This window comes from Typopeltis vanoorti, chromosome 13 (assembly GCF_054136105.1).
Source record: "Typopeltis vanoorti isolate ZY-2024b chromosome 13, IOZ_Tvanoo_1.0, whole genome shotgun sequence".
NCBI lineage: Eukaryota > Metazoa > Arthropoda > Arachnida > Uropygi > Thelyphonidae > Typopeltis > Typopeltis vanoorti.
The window spans coordinates 27,905,294-27,931,633 of record NC_143561.1 but is presented as its reverse complement, the minus strand read 5'-3'; the positions used below and the strand labels follow the sequence as shown (position 1 = coordinate 27,931,633).

At 36.8% G+C, this 26,340-nt stretch overlaps 1 protein-coding gene across 1 annotated transcript in view; it reads left to right on the top strand.

Moving 5' to 3' along the window:
- The first annotated feature begins 597 nt into the window (after nt 1–597).
- The window catches only part of LOC150100011 (S-phase kinase-associated protein 2-like), an 82,242-nt gene continuing 56,499 nt past the window's right edge, over nt 598–26,340 (top strand). Inside the window, exon 1 of the mRNA XM_090402674.1 lies at nt 598–1,500. Within this exon, the coding sequence (XP_090258800.1) occupies nt 920–1,500 (581 nt within the window). The 5' untranslated portion in view covers nt 598–919. The remainder of the gene's footprint in view (nt 1,501–26,340) is intronic.

The following is a 26,340-nucleotide window of genomic DNA, read 5'->3' as shown; positions in this document are numbered from 1 at the left end:
TCTTAGTTTTAACACGTTAACGACGTGTCAAGCAAAACCATATGTTCCACCGGCAATATATGGTTTTGCTTGGTCTATACAGCAATTTCTGTTGGAGAGGGGATGTGATTCATTAATTAGTATCGTTTTATCTCAGTTGTCTCTAATTGCACTGTTTGTTGAAAAATATGACTCTTTTAATTATGCATAGCTGAAAATTGTCACGTACCCCCTAACAACCTTTCGTGAACCGGGGGCACCGGTACCACACTTTGGAAAACACTGTTCTAAACATTTCCATTCTTGAATTATCAGTTTTCTCTCCTTCTTCCTCTTGTTATTCAACATTGCATCTGCAATTATTCCCCTAAAATTATATTATACAGTTATTATTGTATTTACAAACAATTATTATATAATTTTATGTACATGTGATGCAATTATTAATATATGTAAATGAAATTGAGGGAAAAAATAGAAATAATTTACTGTATATCAAATTTTGCCGGCGAAACTTGATGTAGTTTGGTGAATTTTGTATGATGACATGAAAGCGGGATCTGAAGCACAGTTAATTTTGACACTGAAGTACAAATACGTGCAAATCGATGACATTTGGCAGTACTGTACTTTAAATGGTGTTGGCAAGTGATTACTATTTGCATTTGGCGCTTAATGGGCTGATATATGGAATTTAAGATCATTTCTTACCGCTTGTTCATATTTATTAAGGAACTAATTTGGCCATGCTTCCTACAAAAGTGCTGAGAAATGTAGCCGTGTTTATATTTATCCGAATGGTATATGGTAGAACGCTTACGTGAAAATGTAATATTTCATGTTGTAAAAACAAGTTTGCACTAGATTAGGCCTTTGATTCTTTTGGTATTTGATACTTAATGATAACTATCATAAGTCTAAATTTGTTGATTTGGAGCATATGGCTGAGGATATATTGCATACTACCCAATTCAGTGACCTTCCTGAGGAGTTACAGCTGAAGATATTTTCTTATTTCCAACCTAAAGAACTCTGTTTTCATGTTGCGCCAGTGTGCAAAGTGTGGTACAGAATGTCAATGGATCCCTACCTTTGGCAAGCTTTAGCTTTAAAGGTGAAAAGCGAAAAAGAAGTTAAAATGAATTGTAAAATACTGAAACGATCGACTCTATTAAAAACACTGTCGTTACGGGGATCATCGACATCCTTGAAGGATATCGCACTGTGCTCATCTTCATTTCCATTTTTAAAAGTAATTGATTTGGGATTTTGTAATGAAGTAGATTCGTTTGTCATCGCATCGTTTGTTTCAAACTGTCCGTTGATAGAATGTATAGATGCAGAAGGTTGTCCTGGAATAACCTGTGAAGCAATATTGGCAGTTGTAAAGTTGAAACATTTGAAGCATTTAAACTTATCGCATTGTACATTTTTAGATGATTTTGCTGTGTTTGCAATTGCAAATAATTGCCACCAACTGCAATATCTAAATATTGATGGAATTACAAGGATAACTGACAGGTAACTGAAGTCACAGTTGTTTTTTTTATTTTAAAAACTGAGTTGAGAATGAAATTGCAAGTCTTTTGTCATTTCTTGGATGTGCTTTAAATTAACTGTTCAACATTCATAATAAATGGATTTTATATCATCTATTTCCTGATATGTACTCCCAAAAAGTACAGGATACAGTACTACTTCGTTAAGTGGGATTAAGTTTACATTATTACTCAACTCCTGTCAACCATTGTCCTCCAGATGTCTGCCACTTGCCAGCACCAAGATCATCATAGCTTATGTTTTTGCCCTCTGGGACACTTCTGATTGCATTAATCCACTTATTTCTTGGTCTTTGTAGAGGAAGATCTCTCTCTCTCTAGAACAGTTACAATCTCACCAATATATTGTTGATGTTAGCTCTCATCTTGGCAACTCCAACCATAACCTTATCCATGTTTCTTTTTTCTATAGATTGGCCTTCTCCCAGCCAGTTTCATCCTGGTATCCTGCACCTGAGGGTGATTATTGCTTCCTCTCTACCCATGATCCAATCACTTGCTCTTATCTAATAACTGACATTATTCTGCAAGATGAATGCCTTTATTCCCCATTTAACTGAAAATTCCTGATTTATCCAAGCCTTGGTTTTTCAACAGATGTGCTGCATTTCTGCTAAAAATGAAGCACATACTCAATGACTCTAGCTAAGCTAAAAACTCCAGTGTCTCACTCAGCTTATATCACAGCTTATAACAAATGCAAGGAAGAAAAAAAAAATCGCCAAATCTAAAGCAGAATGAAATGCACTAAGCTTGCCTCCTTTTCAAATGGCATTCAAACTGAATGGGTTGAATGCTCAAGCTTGAATGCAATAGCCTTAGTATGGTTGGTTCTGGTTCCTTATCAAGACTGTTGGGCAAAACTTCTGCTTGATTATGTTTCTATCTCATTTTATCATTCCTGATAGAACAATGGTAGCATTTCTTAAAGATAAGGAAGACCTTTTGGCATTAGTCTTTTCCAACTCTTGTTTAGACAGCCAAAGAAAATCTTCTCAAGTATATCTACAAACCACCCTTGGTGTGCATCCTTTGATCTTACATCAGAAGAACTAGAAATATATTTAAAACTCTTGTTACTAATAAGTGCTATCCATGGTCTGGTTGGTATCCTTTCAATTAACATCCATCTTCTGTATTGCCTCTGTAAGCTGTCCTGCCCATCTGCAAATCTGTCCAACGGCATGGAGGAAGCAAGGAATTCTGCTTTTTCCTTAAAAAGGGAGATAAGTCAGCCATCAAACTACTGTACTCTACACTTGAGAGTATTTTCCCAATACTCTCAAAAGTGATGGTATTGCTAATATCTACTCAAAAATAGTGACTTATCTGAGCAACATGTGTACAGCAGGTATTACTAAGCAATTCTTCATTTGTTACCTTTTGTATCCATCCAGTTCATAGAATCATTCTATAAGGTGTTTTACAAAAGCCAATATTAATCTCACAGAATCTCGGACCATTACCCATGTCTTTTACCATAAAGAGCACTTATGAATATGCATGTTTCCAGCAGTCTTAGCTTTGTGGCAGGGTCCACTTTTATTATCTGAGATCTTATTTCTTTTTTACAGTCTGAATCATGTGTTGTGTTGCTGCCTGGGTATCTGAAGCTCCCAATCTCTTCTAACTCTTTTCTGTTGACTTTTGTTTGTTCTTGTTTTTTTCTTCTTTCTTTGAATATCATTGTTTTAGTTTCTTTAATGTTCATTATCAACCCATGTCACTTTCCTTTTTTTTAAATTCAGCACTGTTCTTACTAGTTCATCTTTTTCAGTAACGACTGTCATCTACAAATTATAAATTACTGATTTTTGTACCTTGAACTGAAAATCCCATTATATTTTCTTCTATTACCTCCATTATTCTTTCCAAAAACATGATAAAGATGCTCAAGGATATTGGGTCTCCTTGTCTTATGTCTCTTGTTGTCCAGAACCATCTTTCTGTTCTCCTCAATTTCTCACAACAGCCTTTGCATTCATTAATATTCTGTAATAAAGATATCAGGTTTCTGTCAACTCCATAAGATAAGTTAAAGGGGGATGGTAAACCCCGTTTTATTTTATAACCGGGTACGAAACTTGGATTGCAATCCATCGAATCCATAGAGTTTCATGCCGAAAACACTATCAGTGAGCCCAAGTGTAAGTGATCACTTGGGTAGTACAACACCAGGGCAACTCCAAGCAAAGGTGGAGCAAGCTCGGTCACTAACCTTAATATTCTCTCATAATGCAAAACACAGCTCCTAAGAGATGTATATATACTGTTTTACATTATGAGAAGAGGTCACTACCCAGACCGGTTTCAACTTTTTTTTTGAGGTCTCATCAGTGAGTAGGTAGATCTGGAATATCAAGGTTTTAAGTGAACTGAACTTACATATACCTCTACTATAGAATTGCTGAACTGGTGTACTCCAATATTGTTATTACTACTATAATTAGTCAAAAGGTTTATTATAGTAGTAATAACAATATAGGAGTACACCGGTTCAGCAATTCTATAGTAGAGGTATATGTAAGTTTGGTTCACTTAAAACCTTGATATTCCACGTCTACCTACTCACTGATGAGACCTCAAAAAAGGTTGAAACCAGTCTGGGTAGTGACCTCTTCTCATAATGTAAAACAGTATATATACATCTCTTAGGAGCTGTGTTTTACATTATAAGAGAATATTAAGGTTAGTGACTGAGCTTGCTCCACCTTTGCTTGGAGTTGCCCTGGTGTTGTACTACCCAAGTGATCACTTACACTTGGGCTCGCCAATAGTTTTTTCGGCATGAAACTCTATGGATTCGATGGATTTCCATCCGAGTTTCATACCCAGCTATAAAATAAAATGGGACTTACCACCTTCCTTTAACTTATGTCGCCGGTAAAATAGCCTTTTGGCTTATTATAGTAACTCCATAAGAGTTTAGTCCAGCCTGTGACACTTTCTGTCAAATGGTTTCTGAAAGTCAACACAACAGGCATTAACATTTTCTTCACAATTCTCAACATTAATATTTGATAACCCTAAGTACAGTACTGCTGTCTCTTCTGAATCCTGTTTGCTCATTTTCTATATTTTTTTTTCCATTAGTTTCCTTATTCTTTCTGTTAATATCGTCATAAGTACTTTTCCCACATGACTCATTAAAGAAACTGTTCTATAATTTTTGCAGTTAATTTTGATTTCTTTCTTATGAATGGTTGAATTAGGATTGAACTTGTCCATTCTTTTGGTGCTTTTCCTTCATCCTATGCAGTGCAATGTTACATAACTGGCATAGTTCATCAATCATCACCTCACCAACATATTTTAGTATCTTCCTAGTGATTTCATCATTCCCATGGCTTTTATGGTTCTTCAGATGCTTTACTGTCATTACAAACTCATCTCTTAGTATCTCTCTTTCTCCCTCTGTTCTTGGTAGTGATATTTCTCTCAGTTCATTAATTAACCTAGTTTGGACTTTAGCATCTCCCTGTGTTTTATCTAACCCTGAGCAGAATAGTATCTTGTCCATCTTTTTCTTATTTTTTCTGCATCTATCAAAATTTTGCCTTTTCATCTTTTATGGCTCTCTGCTTTGGGATCCATTTCTTGATGTTTCTGATCATTTTGTGTACTTCTCTTGTTTTGTATTCACCCTAGTATTTGTTGATATTCTTGAACCATTCCTTTAACCACTTTGATTTGTCTTTTAACTACTTTCTTCTCTTCACTGCATTTTGTTTTATACTTTTCTTCCATTTCTACAGAAATATCTCTCGTAATGTTTAGTGCTTTTTTTCTAGGATTAATTTTGATGTCTTTTGTGAGACCCACTTCCTTAACTTTTCTGTCTCTGAGACTGTTTCTTTCACTGCTGTCTTGATTGCAGACATATTTTGTTGTTTCTATCTTCCAGCTCCTTTTCTGTGATGGATTTCAGTTCTTCCTTGAGCACTTTCCTGTATTTTCCCAGTGATTTCCTCACTTAGTGACCTTATATTTACTCTTAAACTGTACCTTCACTTATCATTTAAATTTCAACTTGATATTAGCAATCACTAAGATATTATCTGATTCAATGTCTGTTCCATAAAATGTTAGACACTGCTGAACTAATGATGGAAGGATGTTCTTCATCCTTCCATCAGGTGATTGCCATGTCCACTTTCTGCAGTTTTTTTGCTTTAATTTTGTGTTGCAAATTACCATGTCATCTTCAAGGCCAACTCAAGCATTATGTCTCCTCTTGCATTGCTTTCTCCACATCCATATTTGCCTGTTATTCTTTTCTATCCTTCATTGTCCATTCCAATCTTAGCATCCAGTTTCCTTCAGTAATGAGTGTATTTTTTTTTTTGGTACTTATTTCAATATTACTTCCAAGGTGCTATAGAATAACTATTTCTTCTTCACTACTTTCTGAGGTGAGTGAATAGACCTGGACCACTGTGATGTGAATCAAATCTTGCCATTATTATTTTTTTTCATTTAATTTCATTGGTAAGTAATATTTACCAGTAATAAAATGAGCAGACATGGTTAGCAGTCACAGACTGAGTGATTCAGCTTAAATCACTGAAGTATATTATTATTATTAAGTGGGAGTCAGGGACCCATTGAGGAGGTCACATAATACATGCACCAGCTATCATACTTATTCTTGAATTCATTCACACTGCTTGCACTCGCAACATTCAATGGCAATCCATTCCATTCACGCACCACCCTACGAGAGAAAAATCTAGTCTCCCCCTCCCCCTTCTTAGTGGTATTCATTCTCAGCTTCTGAGGGTGCCCTCTTCTCCTTTCATCACAATCCATAAATTGAAAAATTCCATCAGTTGAAATCCTGTATGACCCTTTCAGAAGTTTGTAAATTTTAATCATATCACCCTTCTTTCTCATGTTTGCTAGCGTCTGCAGTCTACAAATTCTCAATCTGTCTTCATAATCAGTATTCCACAATCCTTATAGCATTTTTAACACACACCTTTGCACAATCTCCAATATATCAGAATAAAAATGGAAGCCAGGAGACCAGAACTGCACACAATAGTCCAAGTGAGGTCTTATCAAGGTCTTGTAAAAAAGGCGAAATTACATCCTTATGTTTACATGTGAACGTTCATTTCAGCATTGCAATTATGTAGCAAAGTATAACTACTTCAGTAACGTCACATTCATAAACTAGAAAATGTCATTATATCTGCTGATGTTAGAACTCTTACATAAATTACTTAAATATAAAGAACCAATAGGCTTCATTTTGGTGATATAAACATTATTTAAATTAAGGGGATATTAAATCCCACATTGTTTTAAAATGGAATAAGAAACTCAAAGATTGGAACCGGAGAGTTTCATGTCGAATATAGTAAACTATAAAAGTATCGGCGATTACTAGCGTGAGCTAATGCAAGTAGTTCTAGTACGTAGTACAATCTCGGGCAACTCGCAACAAAGGTGGTAAAGTTCTGATCACTATTCTTGGTGTTTTCCATAATGTAAAAACAGTTTTTACAATATTACATTATATTTTTACAACCTCAGGCGAGTTGCCCGAAATTGTACTACGTACTGGACTACTTGCATTAGCTCACACTAGTAATCACCGATACTTTTATAGTTTACTATATTCGGCATGAAACTCTGTGATTCCAATCTTTGAGTTTCTTATTCGGTTTTAAAACAATGTGGGATTTAATATCCCCTTAATTTGAATAATGCTTACATAAATATTTTTTCTTGCATGAATTCTCTATCAGCTACAATGTAATCAATTTACAGATTTTTGCACTGTTGTATTGACAAAAGAAATATTATTGAGATCACTGAGATGTGGTTGATAGAAGAGGATATAATAACAAGAATAGAAGTCGCTGGGTACAGCATTTTTCGGCTGTGCCCAAGATAGGAAGGGAAAACGTGGTGGTGGAGTACTGCTTATGATAAGTGACAACCTATGTCCTCTAAGAGTGGAGGCTTTGGAAAGCAGTGACACTAATGATTTTGGAAGCATGGATGAGGTAGAGGTGGGCAAGACAGGATATTTGGTGGGGTGTTGCTACAGACTTAGGAGCACAGAGGGTGGGGACCAGGAGATGTTTAGACAGCTGAGTTTGGTAAGTGCAAGAAGAATAATTGTCATGCGAGATTTAACTACAGTAGTATAAATTGGGGAGAAGATGCATGTAGCAATAAGGGAATGGAATTTCTTGAATTTTTGAGGGACAAATGTCTTAGGCAACATGTAATAGAGGGAACAGGAGGTTCAAGAGTTTTGGATTTGGTTATAGCATCAGAAGAGTTGATAATAACTGCGATGACATCTCTCCCACCAATTGGAGAGAGTGACCATATGGTTTTGACTTGGAAGATGAATAGACATGCAGGAATATCAAAGAGACAGAAACGTATGTGGAATTATATGGCTGGTGATTTTAATAGTCTAAGACGTCAACTTGGTGAAGTTTCATAGGGGGAGGAATTGGAAGGCCTGGATATCATTATTGCGTGGGAAATTGTGAAATAATATTTGTTAGCAGCAATGGTAAGTTGTATACATAAGTGAAGAAGAGGACACAATTTGGAGTAAAGTGGATGACAAACAATATTAAACAGGAATTGCAAGCGAAAAAGAGGCTATGGAAGAGATATAGGGAGACAGGTAAAAAGAGGATGCATGAAGAATACAAGACACAGACCAGAAGAGCGACTATGGTAAGGAAGGCAAAACTGGAATATGAGAGGAGATTGGCCCTAAGATCCAAAGAAAATCCTAGGGAATTTTTTAGCTATGTGGTCAGTAGGAGGAGAAATGACTATGGAAGAATGATATTGTGAGATAAAAATGGGAATAGAGTGACTGATGCAGAATACGTAGTGGAATTTCAATGAACACTTTATTGGAGTATTTCATCTGGAGGAGTTGGTTTTAATACTAGAGGGATACGGCAGGTTCGAGGTTTAGAGGTACAGGAGGAGAGTGTGTTTCAAATACTGAGTACTCTGGATGTCAGTAAAGCTGTGGACCTGTATGATATTTCACCACGAGTTTTGTGGTGAAATACCATCATTGAGAGAATGTACTAGGGAACTGACAGTGCCTTTGACCTGGCTTTTCAATGAAAGAGTGGCTGCGGGAAAGGTGCCCATGGAATGGAAGGAAGGTAAGATAGTGGCATTGCATAAGGGCGATAGCAGACTGGAAGTGGCTAATTATAGGCTAGTTTTTGTGTGTGTCATCAGTAGTTGTTAAGATCTTGGACAAAGTAGTGAGGTACCGTGTACAACATTGGGCAGATGAGGGTAATGTTATCTGTGAGAGTCAACATGGATTTCTGAAAGGGTTCTCTTGTTTTAGCAATATGCTAGCCTTTTATAATAAAGTTACAAGAGCATTAGATGAGGGAAAGGCATATAATGCCATTTTCCTAGACTTGGCAAAAGCTTTTGACAGGGTGCCACATGATAAGCTGATATTCAAGTTGCAGCACATGGGTCTGGATGCCAGATTGGTCAACTGAATTCAGGATTGGCTGTCCGATAGGTATCAGAGAGTTGCGTATGGTGGAGCAATATCAAACAGGCAGAAAGTTACAAGTGGGGTTCCACAGGGCTCAGTACTGGGACCTATATTGTTTAACCTTTATATCAGTGACATTGTCAGTGGATTGCAAGGGGGATATTCAGTTGTTTGCAGATGATGCGAAGCTGGGAAGAATTATTAGTAATAGTGCAGATGTGTAGCCCTGCAAGAGGATTTGAATAAGCTAGATAGATGGGCAGAAGAATGGGGGGATCAGTTTAATGCAGCAAAATGTAAGGTCTTGAGATTTGGGAAACATCAAGCTGCATACTCTATGGTAGGAGTTATACTCGAAAAAGTAGGGAAGACAAGAGATCTGGGGTTGATGAGTGATAGAAACCTGAAATTTAGGGGACATATTGCAAAGGTGGTGAAGGTGATACAGAGGATTGCTGCAATAATGAGAAGGACACTGACCTGCAGAGATAAAAGGGTTTTCATTCCATTGTATAAGACTCTGATCAGACCACACTTAGACTATTTTCTCAGATTTGGTCCCCAGGATTTGAAGGGGATAAATTAACTGTGGAAAAGGGTACAGATGGTTTCAGGACTGTACAATGATAGTTACGAGGATCGGCTGAGGGAATGTGGACTGCAGAGTTTGGTGAATAGATGGAGAGGTGATATGATTGAGACTTTTAAACTGTTGAAAGGTGGTTACAGGGTTGTCACTGGGGAGTTCTTTTGCTTGGTTGAACAGCGAGAAGGAGCGATGATAAGAGGCCATCCCTGGAAGTTACGAAAGGAAACTGTGAGCAAGAGGGTGAGGAGTGGTATGATAGACTTTGTGTTTCTTAGGAAGGGCCTCCCACGATGAGTCTTTTGACTCCATTGAGGCCTGGATAATAATAATAATAATAATAATAATAATTATCTTTTGAGTTGTATTCACAAACTTTGTTACATAGTCCCTGAACTTCAATTTCCTATCTATTAACACTCCAAGATCTCTAGCCTGATCATTTTTTTCAAGCATAATCCCACCAATATAACATGACATTGGATATCTAATGCCGAAGTGAATGACTTTATATTTACTGGCATTGAACTGACATCCATTATCCCATGCCAACAATTCCAGCTTATTTATATCATTTTTAATTTTGAATAACAAAATTAAAAAATTAAAAAATAGACATAAATGGATGGAACACGTTCAAAGAATGAAAATAGAAAGATTAACAAAACAAGCCTTAAAGTACAAGCCATTAGGAAAAAGAAAACCAGGACGTCCTCTTAAATGATTCAACGATGACTTCTAAGGATGGAACTGGCCACGCTAGGCCTAAATCCTTGATATGCATGATGATGATGAGATTGAATAACAGTGGACCAAGCACTGATCCTTGTGGTACACCACTAGTTACCTTAAATCTTGCAGACTCACATCCCCCATATACTACTTTTTTGATATCTGTCAGTCAGCCATCCTCTTAACTACACTAATATTCTATAATCCAAACCCATATTTTTCTATTTATTCCATAGTCTACCATTCTGTATTCTGTTAAAAGTTTTAGCAAAATCCAAAAGTATCATGGTGTATCCATTCCCCTCATCTAGTTCAATGATAGCATTGTTATAGAATGTGAGCAGGTTGTTAAAACATGACCTTCCCTTAGTAAACCCATGTTACTCATTGCAAAGTAGAGATTCACTGTCAACCCATTTCTGAATGTGAGCCCTAACCAATTTTTCCAAAATCTTCACCACCACTCCTGAGATACTAGTTGGTCGATAGTTGGATACATTGGTCTTTGCACCACCTTTGTGCAATGGAATTACCATACATTCTTTCCATTCTTGTAGAATCTTCCCTGTTCTGAGACTCATATTAATCAGCCTGGTCAAAGGAATAGCCATTTCAGCTGAACACTCTTTTAGCACACGTGCTGATATCCCATCAGTCCCTATTGCTGAATTTTTATTCAGATTGTGCAACAGCTCTAATATCTCATCCTCATACACCTGAGTTTCTTCATCGAGTGAAGAGGTAGCTCAATGTCACGTACACCAGGTTGATAGCTTTTAACAAAATGGGCACTCGTTAGTTTAACAACCTCTCTCTGCATCTGTAACCCTTGTGCCATCTGCATTTAGAAGAGTTATTCTTTCATAGTCATTCTTTCTTTTACTTGCAGCATGTCGATAGCATTCTTGTGGGTTGTCTTTAGTGCAGAGCCAGTTTATTTTCATACTCAGACTTTGTTTTCAATACAACAGTTGTGACTATTCTAGCCTGCTGCTTATAATTTTCATAACGGACATCATCCTTATGCACATGGTAATTCTTCCACATCATCCTTTTCTTACAAATCTCTTGCTTGATAAGATTCCACATCCATTTGACTCCTACCCTATTTATTTTTTAAACTCTTGGGACACACTCTGATATCTCATCATTTAAGTATTGTTTAAATGCTTCCCAGGCATCAACCGATTCCATTCCACTGAACTCAGTATACTCCTCAGTTGGTCATAATTTCCTGCTTTATAGTTCAAAATGTAACCTTTTCTGAATGGAACATTCATAAACTTAGTCACTTCCCAAGTGAGTACCGCATGATAACTGTTACCAACCGGAGGCAGAATAGTTGTCTTTAATCAAATCTAACACTTTTTGCCCTTGAGTTCCTTCTGTCACATGCTGCTTGAGGAAGTTGGCCTGCCACAGATCAATAAATGCACTTTCATTCTTGTTATGAGATTCTACTACTCAATTAATATTTGGATACTCTCTCCAAAAGTCTCTCATTATGTTTCTCACGATGAGTCTTTTGACTCCATGAAGGCCTGAATAATAATAATTATGATTACTCTTTTTGTGTTCATCTTGTCTATTTGGTGATGCATTTCTTCATCACTAGTAACTGATCCACCAGGTCTGTAACAATTGTTAGATTCCACCTCACACCAGATTGCGTCAAACTCTCTGCCACATGAAATACTGTTAGTAGTATCATAGGTTTCAACTCTAACTGGATTCAAATCATCCGATATCATTAGCAGCTTGCTCCACCTTTGCAAGGAGTTGCCCAGTGTTGTACCACTTTACCCCAGTCCTGAAGATACTTTCAGGCACAAACTTTGTTTCCACACTCTTGGATAAAGGATTAAGCTAAATTTATTATAGTCTGACCAAGTGAAAAATAAACTTTCAACATCTTTCTCTAAATCCAGAGTAATTTAATAAAAAGGTGGCACACCGTTTGGCAGCTCCTATACGAGGAGATGACCTTGCTAATGCTTCTGCCTGGTATCTCCACTTGGGCCTAGCTCCCACTGAGAGACCTCAATAAAGGTCGAAACTAGTCTGGCTAGTGGCCCTTTCCTTAATGCATAACATTATACATATCTGCAAGGAGATGTGTTTTGCATTATGGGAGATACTGAGATAGGAGTGTTGGTGGTTTGCTCCACCTTTGCAAGGAGTTGCCTGGTGTTGTACCACTTTACCACAGTCCTGAAGATACTTTCAGGCGCAAACTTTGTTTGCACACACTTGGATAAAGGATTAAACTAAATTTATCATTAGCAGATGCCCCCCCCCCCCTCTCCTATCCTTTCAGTTCTGTAAGTATGTACCTTTTACATTCGATATCAGTTAGTATGTCTGAATCTGATAGCCAGGTCTCACTAATGCCTACAATCTGAGGCCCCAACATATTGACTAAGGCAACAAACTCTATTCCATTTTTCTGATACTCCTAGCATTTGTGTACAGTCGTAATAATCTCCCTAATGGTCTTTTGTATATCTTTTCTCCAGTTTGTATGACACAGTTGGACAACTTGCAGATCTCTAGTGCCCTACACATATAGACATCTTTTCACATGTTTGATGGATCCAAACTGGATGAACACAAAGCCGAAATAGTTCTCTCCTCATCAACATTTTCATGACAAAGTCCATTCCTGTCATTACCACAACATATAAAACAGAAATGGGCTTTGTGTGTGTGTGTGTGTGTGTGTGTGTGTGTGTGTGTGTATATATATAACATTGCCACTCTTACACTCGCATTCTCACCATTCCTCCCTTTATAATTTAGTTTCCCTGACTCTATTAGGTCTCAAACCAGTTGTTAGTTTTTCTAGACTCTTGATACCAAACGCATTCAGGTGTAGGCCATCCCTCTTATACAAATCCAATCTTCCTTTAAACTCACTCCACACATCCAAAAACTCGCATCCATTCCTTCTTCACAGCCTATGCATCGCATCAAATTGTTTGCCATCATAGCCCTTCTTCTTAATTCATTTTTGTCTTATCGAGGTACAATACTGACAATTTTCACTATCTCACTCTTCACTCTCGCCTCTTCCAACAACTCTTTCATATCCTCTCTCATACTGAACTTATCGCTAGTTAAGTCGTTAGTACCTACTACAATTACAATTTCGTTTACTTTTTTATCTGTTTTTGAATTGCTTCCTTTATATTCTTAATTTTCGCTCCAGGAAAACTCGAAGTTATAACTTGCTCATAAATGGCATGTTTTATTATACAGTCACCATACCAAATAACATCTTTCTTTCTACAAACAACGTCGCTTACATTATTTATGTTACTTCCTGACTTACCTATACAGATCTTGCGTGCATTGTTGTTTCTTATTTTGCTGTTAATTTTCATTTTCTCTCTATGTTCATTTAAATGCCTCTAAACTTTTGTAATTCTCTTTTAAATATAAAGTAATTATTTTCGTTTTGCAATTTTGTAAGCATCTTTATTCTGACTTATGACATTTATCCTTTCATCTTCACGTCACTGGTAAAATTTGTATTATGAATGCGAGCAGTTGCCAGCATGGTTGGACAAGCAATTATTATTATGTGACACCTCCAGGGAGTCCAAAGACTCATTGAGGGAGAGTGTGTCAACAGCATCAAACAATTGATCCTCTTCCAACTACTAACCGTGCTGAAACTTGCTTAACTTTTTTTTTTTGCATGAGCCATTAGTAGCAGAGGCTCTACCAATCGACCAACCTTTGCTGGCAAAGGCTGGTTGATTAGCTCTCTGGATTTGAATTCTGTCTTTCGCATGAATGTTTGCGATTGTCTTTAGGTTGAAGATGACTTTATTATTAGCATATTTGCTCTTTACCCAACAGGTTATAGGTTTAAATCCTATTGTGATCATGGATGTATGTGATTGTCTTTAGGTGGTAGATGAATTTCATTATTCGCTGTGAAACCATTGCTTTGCTTATTGGCAGTCTAAAGTGGCTTGAAAAAGTTCAGTTCAGCAAGGTTTCCAAATTGGGTTAAAAAAATGAATTTAAAAAAATCAAAAAAAAAAAAATAGAAAAAGAAATCCATAGTTCACTAGTAGCGTTAATGTATTATAAGTTTACAATATCTCATACATTGAAGTCGCACAATAAAATTTGCCAGAAATATAATAAAAAGGCACTTGTGCACACTGTAAACCAATATTTTGCAGAAATGAACTTCATGATAGCACATTTCAATCTTTCTAATCCATAGACATGTTTAAAATTTAATACAAATGTCAAATACAAATTTGGCTTTATATTTTGGAAAAGTTGTTGTGGAAAAGAAGTGCCATTTTTTATTAATTAATACTTAAATTACAGTGTAATTTATAATAATTAATAAAAATGTGTGATGAAATATAATATTGATCTGATGTTTTATTAATCTCAATCTCTGATGGCTAAGGTATTCGTGAACCAACAAGTTACTTTTTATTTTCTTTTATTCTGGCAAAACTAATCGGTGACCTGTGGTTTAAAGAGCAACTGCTTTTCCTGCTCTCACAAAGCTAATATTGAATTTTTAAAAGTTGGGGTGGTTGGGAGGAAAACCATGGATTGGTTGTAAAGGTAGTGATTTGAAACTGAAAGTGATTTAGTTAAGAGAAAAAGTATATATAAATAAATGAAGGCCCTGAGTTACTATCCCTGAAGCCAAATTGATAGCATCACTGCTTTCTGACTAAACAGCATGGATTTAAATCTCATGTAGTGGATGTTTACACCTTCAATGTCTAAAGTGGTGGGTAAATTTTGGCATCTGATTTGCAACCACCCTGCTCATTTGAAGTCTTGTTGCTCCCCAAAAAGTCTTTCATTTGCGATATTTGTGCATTTAAGGAAAGAAAGAAAAAAAATTGCGGAGGTTTTTTTTTTTTTTTTTTTTTTTTTTTTTTTTTTTTTTTTTTGTGATTGGGTTTTTCCCCCATCATATCCCATTACAGTACTGTGATGGGATTTGATGGGAAAAAATCTAGAAACGTTTGGAAATGATACGCATAGAAAAAAGGAAGAAATAATCATCATATGTATGTTAAGTCTAAGAGCTGTGTTAAAACAAAATTTGGTAATTCAGAGTAGTTAACATTTGAAAATAAGACACTTCCTTAGTGCAGCCTGTTTTCAAGTGTTAACTACTCTGAATTACCAAATTTTGTTTTAACACAGATCTTTATCATGACTTTCCTACAACCAGAAAGGGGGAAACAACCATGTTTGTAGATGATGGGATTTGGGCACAGTTCAGAAGAAGAGCTGCAGAATTAACTGGACAAAATATAACATTATGATACAGAACTGTGAGTTGCAGCATATTAATAGTGGGAGAGTGAGTGCATGGATTTCAATCATAGAGGAAATGTAAACATTAATGGGGTTACTCAATGGCCAGATTTTTTAGAGTGGTGAAAACTTCAAATATCTAGGATGGGAAAAGTATACTTTCCAGTGGTGGAAGTTAGACCAGGAAATAATGAGAAGAATTTCAGTGCTCCACACCTTTTTGTCCACACATTAGCCTAGCTTTGTGCTTTGCAACCATATGCCTGGGGAAGGAGTGTCCTAGGTTCAATTCCTGTTGGAGACATGAGGAGCTCAAGAATCTTCCTCAGCCATAGCAAGTTAGCCAGTCTTGGGCATGTCCAGCAGGATGTTTTCCACCAGTTTATCTGGGGTTTTTCATCCTGCAAGCAGGCAAACCAGATCTGTGAATACACATGGCTATAGTCATAAAATATATTACACCACCTTGCTCATAATCATCTCCTTAGTATGGTAGCATATAGCTACCCCCACCAGCCATATGGCTGAGGGAATAGGATAAGATAGGACACCTTTTCTTAACAGTGTAATTGGGAGGTGAGATCCCACTGGGGTACAATCTTTTAATTAACAGAAGTTACTTTCCCATTTTGACTTCGGCAGTAGAGACACAGACTAATAAAACAAAAAGAGACATAAGTAGATTACAAGCAATGGAAATGGTAGTTGTAAGGACAATGTTGGCAACAAAAAAAAAAGGAAAGAAAAGATAGAATAAGAAATGCAGACATTAGGAATTGTTTAGAACTAGAAAAAATCCTTGTGAACTCTTGCTTGAAATGGTTTGGACATATGAAAATGAATTTAGAAAGAATACCAAGAAGAATGTTTGAAAAGACATTTGAGGAGAAGAGGCCAAAAAGGAAAGACCACAGAAAAGGTGGAGAGACCAGATGAAAGATATAGAAAACAGAAACTTAAACTGGAATAGTATTCACGAAGGAAGAATTTGAAGAGATAGAGTAATGGGGAGATTTGATCCAACAGTTTCAGTTGGAATAGTTGTAGATAGATCAAGAGAAATGAATAAGAATATACAGTGTCCACAAATGATTACCCCGATTTCAACTGGCTGTAATATTTTAACAATGAAACTAACTGAATAAATTTTGTTGCAGGTAAACTTGGGCACTCTTAAAGTTTCCATATTGCTTTTGCCACCAGGACCACTGCTGCTGATTTTCTTTAAAAATGGCTTCAGTACAGGAAAAAGTCCAATGTATTCTGTGGCTAGCAGAAACAAAATCTCCAGTTAAAGTGCAACGAATGTTTAGGGCAAAGTATGGAAAGAACCTACCTGATATCAAGCTCATTAAGTCATGGAAGACAAAGTTTTTAGAAACAGGTTCAGTTCATATGGGTACAAGCAGTGGCAGACCATCGGTTTCCGAGGAGACTGTTAAGGAAGTTCAAACTGCCTTCATCCTTTCACTGCAGAAGTCAATTAGAAGAGCTTCACTAGAACTTCAAATGCCAAGGAGTACAGTCCACAAAGTGGTATGCAAACGTTTGAAATTGTTTGCATACGAAGTCCAAATTGTCCAGGAGCCAGATGATCGTCCAAGGCATGAAGAATTTGCTAACCTCATTTTGAGCCGCATCAATGAGGATAATGATTTTTTGCAACGTGTTTGTTTCTCTGATGAGGCAACATTTCACTTGAGTGGAGTAGTCAACAGACACAATGTAAGGATCTGGAGATCTGAAAACCCAAATGCCATAAGAGAACACATTCAAGCTAGTCCAAAACTCAATGTATGGTGTGGACTAATGCATGATCGAGTGATTGGCCCTTTCTTCTTTCTTGAAAAAGAAATTAATGGAAATGTGTACTTAGACATGCTCAATAATTATGCCATTCCCCAGCTACAGGAAATGCAACCAAATGTTATCTTTCAACAGGACAGAGCCTTCCCCCATTGATCTTGTGATGTTTGCAATCGTCTTAATCGAGAATTCCCAAATCACTGGATTGGCAGAGATGGTCCAATCACATGGCCCCCGAGGTCACCGGACATTACACCCCTTGACTTTTTTCTTTGGAAGTATGTTAAGGATCTTGTTTATGCAACACCAGTTCCAGACCTTGTGATAGTGCATCAGAAATGCAAGTTGGAGTCGCACAACAAATGTTGGAGAATGTGTGGCGTGCTATTGATTACTGCTTGGATATTTTACTTGTTACCAGTGGTGCACATGTTAAAGTTGTTCATTGACTTTTTTTTCTATATGTTATGCATTGAAGTCTAACTTTGTGTTCCATTTCAAGTATCCACCGAAGAGTTATAATATATTATAATCAGGGTAAACATTTGTGGACACCCTGTAGAACCTCTATAGCTCATTTGGCAATGCTGATACCTTTGGTTGGAAAGGCTGGAGGTTGGCATTCTGTCTAGAACATGAACATCCTTTATAAAGTCTTTTTAGCTAGAGGTGAATTAATTATTATTTTATGAAGAATCCATCCATAAGAGGTTGGTCAACCTATAGTACTATGGATGGGCAAGAAGGAACTTTTTCACATTTATCTTAAAGAGTTGTAAATTCTTTGGGAAACACACATAAGATTATTATTATCTTAAGACTTCATGGAGTCACAGACTGATCTAGGAAGTCTCTTTTGTCATAAACAGGTCTCTTTTGTCAATTCATTATACCATGCCTTAAACACATTCAAATTCTCTGCATACACCATGCTCTCTGGTAGTGCATTCTGATCATTTGCAACTGCCCATGCAAAAAAACCTGCTTATCACTCTCTTGCTCACACCCTCCTTATACAGCTTCCAGGGATGACCTCTTGTTCTCCTACCATTTTATGAAAACCCTCAACATTAATCCTATAACAACCGCTTTACCAACTTGTATGTCTATTGTATCACCTCTCCTCCTCTTATCCACCAAAATCTGCAAATTGCAACGTCTCAACCTTTCTTCATATTTAACATTCCAGAGATCAGAAACTACTTTGGTCAATTGCCTCTGGACCCCTCTCCACCATTTCTTCATCCATTTGAAAACTAGATGACCAAATTTGTGTATACAATGGTCCATACATGGTCTAATCAGAGCCTTATACAATGGAACCAGAATCTCCTTACTTCTACTAGTCTGTGTCTTTTGCATCATTTTCAGAATTTGTTGTGTTCTCAAAAATTCAGATCCATATTCACCATCACACCAAGATTTCTTATTTTGTATCCCATCTTTGTTTTCCAAATTTTAAAACTTTACATTTCTCAACATTGAACCGACATCCCCATTCACTGTCTATTCAAGTCTTCTTGTAAGACCACAACATCTACTCTGCTCCTCATAGTTCATCCGAACTTTGCATCATCTGCAAACAGCTGTATATCTCCAATATCCTAAGGCACACCACTAGTGACTTTCATCTTCTGAGATTGACCCCCCCCCCCCCTGTACACAACTTTTTATACCTATCAGACAGTATACTGTTGTGTATCTATCTCTCACATCCAATACTGCTGTCACTTTATTGCAATAAGTAAGTAGATTTGAAACATGACCTCCCTTTAGCAAATGGTGTCCTCCCGCGATGAGTCTTCGGACTCCTTGGAGGTATCAGGAATGATAATAATAATAATAAAATCTGTGCCCTCCATCAAAGATAATACCATTTTAGTCCTTTATTATCAGTTATATCTATAAACGAGAAAAAAAGCCACATGACATACTGAAATACATATGGAAATAAACTGAAATATGATTCACAAACAAACTGCAAATGGAACTTTTACAGGATACACTGAATTACAACAGATCATGGATCATGTACAGTTCCGGATGCTATACCGAGGCGATTAACCCATCTGTATTAAGGCCACCCGAAAGGAAAATCAAGAGCTTGGTTTAATATTTCTGGATCCTGATTCTCACCGGTCTTTCCAACACTTTTATCACAACACCTGACACACAAATTGGCCTATAATTTGATGGTAGAGTTCAGTCACCTCCTTGATGAAGCAGTAAATCTTGCCTTCCTTTCACTCCCTTGAAACTTATCCTAATGTAAGACTCAAATATGTCAAGGAAGGTCAACTCTCTGCACATTTCTTTAAAATATGTGGTAATATATTATCAAGTCCCACAGCCTTATTAATATCAAGTTTCCTTTATTTCCCTTATACCTCTTCCTCACACATTCAGTCCCTCCTCCCTCATCCACTGCTCATTAAATATCTCAACTAACATCCTCTGCAGCAGTTGTCCTTACACCATTTTCTTCAATCAGTGCCATCCTGCCATAATCATTCTTATTTTTGTTGGCTACATATCAAAAGAACTCCATGGGATTTTATTTATTTTTTGGCTTCAATTGCTAACTACTGCTCATACTTTACTTTCACTATTCTTATCGACCAAGTCCCTTGCCTGTTCTTCTCATGGAATTAATTATTACCAATCTTCTTATGTTGCTATAATGAAATACATGGAATACAGAGAAAATACTTTTTTTCTCTGTATTTCATGTGTAATCTCTTCATTCATACATACATTTCGCACCTACCTTATTTAACCTTTTGATCTTTGGAATGCTTTTAGACATTACTTCTACTACATAGTTCTTCAATATCACCGAAGTAGTACCGATCTCCTTTTCACCCATTTCCTCATTCTATGCTATTGCTCAAAGCTGTCTCCTGAACTTCTCATAATCACCAGCCTTGTAGTTCCATATACAGTAGTCCCCCATTATTTGCAGTTTCAGTTACCTGCAATCTACCCTGATCTAAAAATATTAAATGGAAAATTCCAGAAATAAGCACTGCATAAGCTTCAAATTGCATGCTCTTCTGAGTAGTGTGATGAAATCCCTCTCATCATCCTGCCTGCACGTGAATCCACATCCAACGTATCTACGCTATACTGTATATGCTATCCTCCCATTAGTCCCTTAGTAGTCTCAGTTAACAGATCGACTGTTGTGGTATTGCAGTGCTTATGTTCAAGTAATCCTTATTTTACTTAATGGCCACAAAGTGCAAAAGTAGTGATGCTGGCAATTCGAATATGCCAAAAAGAAGCCATAAAGTGCTTCCTTTAAGAGCGAAAACGTGAAAGTTCTCGACTTATAAGGGGGGGGGGATCGTATGCTGAGGTTGCTAAGATTCCATTCACATTGACATAACTTTTATTACAGTATATTGTTATAATTGTTCTATTTTATTATTTTGTTGTTGATCTCATACTGTGCCTAATTTATAAATTAAACTTTATTATAGGTAAGTATGTATAGGAAAAGCATAGTACATATAGGGTATACAGTACTGAATGTGGTACATAGTACACATTCAATACTGTCTGTAGTTTCGGGTATCCACTGCGGGACTTGGAACGTATCCTCCACAGATAAGGGGAGGGACTACAATTTCCTCACAGAAGTCCTTGCATTGCTGGAAACCACCCAGATAATCACTTCATGATCACTCTCATCAACTGGAGAGAGATTTGTCACCTCCAGTGACAAATAATAATAATAACATCCTCTAATAATATCTCATAATAATAACTTTATAATAACATCCTCTCAAAGGATGTTATTATAAGTGTACCCTCTGTTATGTACTGCCTGAGGTAGTTGTCTCTCAAAAACTCAAGGAACTCATTTTCTTTCTTCCAGTTGCTCTGTTGCCATCTCAATTTATATTGCCATAATTACAATCACCTATAATGATCACCCTTTTCTCGTTTGGTTGGGTAATTTGCTTGTACATTTCCTGGTCGCTACCCTCCACATTACCGAGTCTATAACAACATCTAACAAGGTATTTCATTCTATTCACCTGTATCTCACACTATACCACCTCAAAACCATTACCACCATTTCCCCCTTGCATCTCTACCTTGTATGGACATAACTCTTTTTCTATCGTGAATAGCACTCCACCTCCCTTTTTACCTTTTCTATCTTCACAAAACACATCATACCCTTCAATCTCTATTCCTGTCAGGATGTCATCTCATACAAACATGTCTCACTTATGCCAACTATTTTTGGATGAACATACTCAATCAATGCAACCATTTAATTTCCCTTGTTTCTGATACGTCTGGCATTCATAATCAAACATAACAGCTCATTCCTGAATCTATAACATTTCACTGATACCACTTATCAGATGTGACTTGTCCATTATTTCCTTGAGCCATTTCTTTTTCTCCTTAGTCATCCTAGAGCCCTCATCAAATCCAACTGTTTTCCCTACATCTCAGGTCATTTCCTTCCTTTATTTTGTCTACATGCATTCACATCCTCTTAGAGCATCAACCTTTCTTACACTGTGTGCTCCTGACCACCTTGAGTCTTCATGTTTCCTTGTTTGTCTTGTACACTTGTTCTGTCATTCTCTACACTCGGCTACTCACTTCTTCATTCATAAGCACCACTTCAATATTTCCTTCCTTACTCTCCTGCTCGTTCACATCGCTTCTTACTTGCTCAGATTCATTCTCCGCATTCATGACTCTCCCTTCCAACAGCAGTCTTTCCAAATGTCTTGCACACCAAACCATTGAAATGCAGTCCATCTCTCTTATACAGCTGCATTTCTTCCTTAAAACTCATTCCACACATTAACAAACAGCACTCCTTTCTCCTCACACATACATTTCTGCTAACATATCATTCATAATTCTTTCTCTCCATATCATCTCATCACTCTCATATCTAGGCAACGTACTTCCTTTCCTATCACACTATTATGTTTTATCATTCTCGACAACCTCCTGATATCCAATCTTACATTCTCCTTGTTCACGGTCAAGTCATTTGTCCCTACTACTACTACCAACTCTTTGCTTGCTTAGTCCTCGTATCCAGTGCCTCAATCGCTCTATTCATTTTACCTCCATGAAAACAAAACTTCTGCATCTTCTCATGTACCACACTTCTAATAATCAAATCTCTCTCTCTCTGTACAATGGCACTCGTGGATCTTTTGTTACCATTTTCATCTTCTTTACTCTTCCATATAAATCTACAATTCTTTTCATTTCACTCTGCATATACCTCATCTCTTGTCTCATCTTCCCTAACTCGGCTTTCAAATCTTGCATCCGTTTTTTGCTGTCATTCACTTGCTATTTTATCACCAGTCACACACACTTGTTCGCTGTCAGTCTTGCTCACCACCTTACCATTAATTGCATTCTGTTTTTCAGTGTCTTTATTGCCCACTTTATCATTTAATTTCATGTTTTTTAACGTTGTATAAATTATCACCTGCATTATCGTCAGTCGAACTTTTTTCCTCGCTATCATTTCCACATGCTCTCTGAATATTCATACAGTCTTCAACTACAGTGTCAGTTGTTACGATGTCATGTTCCTACTTATATTTAAATCATATTAAAGAAAGCTTCATGGTACATCAGAACACTGCTTTTCCTACATATCCACACTCATTTTTTCTATTATTCAGCCTCTCTACTCTGGAGGACATTCATAACACCGTACCATTTTCGAGAAATTCGCAGCATCTGTTTTATTTGTCTTTCTCGCAGATCTACGCAATGATTTGCCTTTCACTGCCATGTTGTATCCAATGTGCTAAGTTTAATGATTTTGTAAACAAACTTGAACAACAAGCCCACACATTAGAAACGCTGCAAGTGCACAACTTCTACTGTAACTCTTACACATTTACAATTTTTATTTATTTTGTATGATGATTCATTGACCGTGAGCCCCTTTTACGGGGGAGGTATGGCACCATCTCGGTCCTCTCTAATTTTTTATCTAGGCTTGGGACTGGCATAGCTGACAAATCAGACCTATACCTGGAGGGACTGTCTTAAGTATTCCTGACTGTAATCCATGTGTGTTCCATTAGCACAGGCAAACCAGCCTGTGCTGGAGGACAAAAAACCAGAGTTTACAGGTGAAAAAAAACTCTACCTCTGTATGAGACTGGCTAACTCACCTTTCATCAAAAGAGACCAGATAAAGGTTTCTCACATCACTGACAGGAATCGAACCCAGATCTTTCCCAACATATGGCTTTGTCTATACTGACTGAGCTACGGAAGCTCTTTATTTACAATTATTCAAAATATTTATTTACAATTAGTTAAAAATAACTTATCTGAACTGGGAGCCTTCTTTACACAAACCTTCCAGTGAAATGCCACCTGGCATTGCAGAGGGCAGCAGTAGAAGGAATGAATGAAAATCAGAAATTTGTTCTGTGAAAGAGTGTTGATTAGTTGCTGCATACATTTGAACTGATTTGACACATAGCAGGGTATTATTGATTCTAATACTGATGAACAGTGACTATAGAAGTATTTGTAAAAGATGCAAGCAGTGAAAATTGGTCCCATATAGAGATGTCAGAATTTTTTCTACTGCACACTTGAGTTTTTCATTCTGCAAACTGGCCATGACCAAGTTTTTCAATCTGCGCCTGTCACAGGTGCATTGTGATGGACAAAGCAGAGTATGAAGATATGATTAAGTTCCTTCTCAAAACATTAATTGTGTTTATATGCATGTAATTGAGCCTGTGCTCAATTACATGCATATAAACACAGTCCCATCAGAATCCCTTCCTCCCACATCACACCTTTATCTATTCTCATAAGGATATTATTGCTATTACGTGACACGAAGTCCAAAAACTCATTGAGGGAGGACACCTACTCTACAACTCAGTCTCCACCATTCAATCCACTTACTACAGTGAACCGCATCATCTACACCAACGCCATCTATAGCCCACCACCACCACTAATATTTTCACAGACGATCACAAACATCCATGTTCACAGCAGGATTTGAACCCACAGCCTTTTGGCTGAAGAGCAGATACGCCAATCACTTGGCCAACCAGGCCAGCATATTATATCCTCTGATTCATTTAAGAATGTATAAAGTGTGCCTGCAAATCAGCCTACTCTGAACACATGAAAAGAACTTTTAATTTTCACCTTGAAGAACATAAGAAATACATGTGCTATCATCATTCCTAGAAGATGTCACAATAGAACTTAGTTTTCTTTTCATTATAAAACTTAGTTCCACAAATGTGATTGATAAAATATAATTCCCTTACAATTTTGAATTGTTTCACAATTCATTGGAATGCTTGTGTTCTGTGAGAGGTGTTTTACTATGCTGTGAAGATTGGTTTGAAATACAGCAAAATAGTACTATCCTAATCTTAAGAAATTATGATATTTATTTCTTGTGAGGTGCTGTGAGTATGTATATGTTTGTGTAAAAAGTTAACATAATTGCCAGCCAGCTTCTCCGCATCTGAAATATTCAGTTGTTTGCAGAAGATGTAAAATTGGACAGAGTAATATTATAGAATCCTACTTTGAAGGCACTTTCAGGAGGATTTGAATGTTGTGGTCATTTCCTCTTGAATGTGGTGACGAAAAATATCAGTTCATTTGTCTGGTATAAGTGTTGTACTTTGGACAGGAAAAATATCAGTTCATTTGTCTGGTATAAGTGTTGTACTTTGGACAGAAGAAATGGAGTGCAATTTAGGGATATTAAAGATATACTTGAAGGTGGAAGAGGCAAGGGATCTGAGAGTGATAATAGTTAAGACTTCAGTTTAGAAATACACAACAATAGCTTTGAAGGACTGTCCTGTTGAAAGAATGCTATCAAGTTTGGATTAAAAAAAAAAAAATGGTGATTGTGCCTTTTGTATAAAGCAGTGATCAGGTGACATCTAGATTGCTGCTTATAAAAAAAAAATAAAAAAAAAATCATCTTCTGCATTTCTAGGAGATAGAGAAAATCAGAAGAGGCTTTAGTGTATCGTGATTCTCATTCTAAGTCGGAGAAAGGGTTGAGGGAGTACAGTTTGTAGGGTTTGGCGGAGGAGGAGTTTGTAGGAGTTTGAGAGGTAATATATTGAGATGAGTTGGCAAAAGAAACCTATCTGTCTGATAGGCTCATTTCATTTTCATGGCCAGAAACTATGTAAAGGTGTAATGAGCAAAAGAATGAGGAAAAGGAATTTTTTTGTATGGAGGATGGTCACTGTCTGTAGTAGATATGCTGACTTCAAGGTTAGATATTGTGGAGTATACAATGTAAGGATCTCTAACCATGGTTAGTTTAGTGAATCAGGATTCATTATGGAGTTATAAATTTTTTTTTTATCATTAACTTTTTGAATTAGAATCATTATAAAATGTAATTATCATAATAAAGGATCCTTATCTGTTATGTAAATTAGAACAAATGGGGATGCATATGACATTGGTTAAGTGGACAGGTATCAAAAAGTGGTATATGGAGGAGCAGAATCAAGGCAGAAACAGGTGACTAGTTGTTTGCCTTGTGGCAAACAACTAGTCACCTGTTTCTGCCTTGATTGTGCTGGGACCATTGCTGTTTATTCTAGTAGTAAGACTTATACGTTGGTTAGACATAACTGGTAATTAATTTACGGAATTAACAATGCATATAAAGTATATTAATTAAAGATAACTTTAATGAATCACTTCTATATTTCGGCAATGTCACATTGCCATCTTCAGGAACATAAAGATATGGTATGTGCACTAAGGAACTAAGAAAGCAAATGAGGAAGAAAGTAAGAAACTAATTTTGTTCCTAAAGTCCTCTGGTA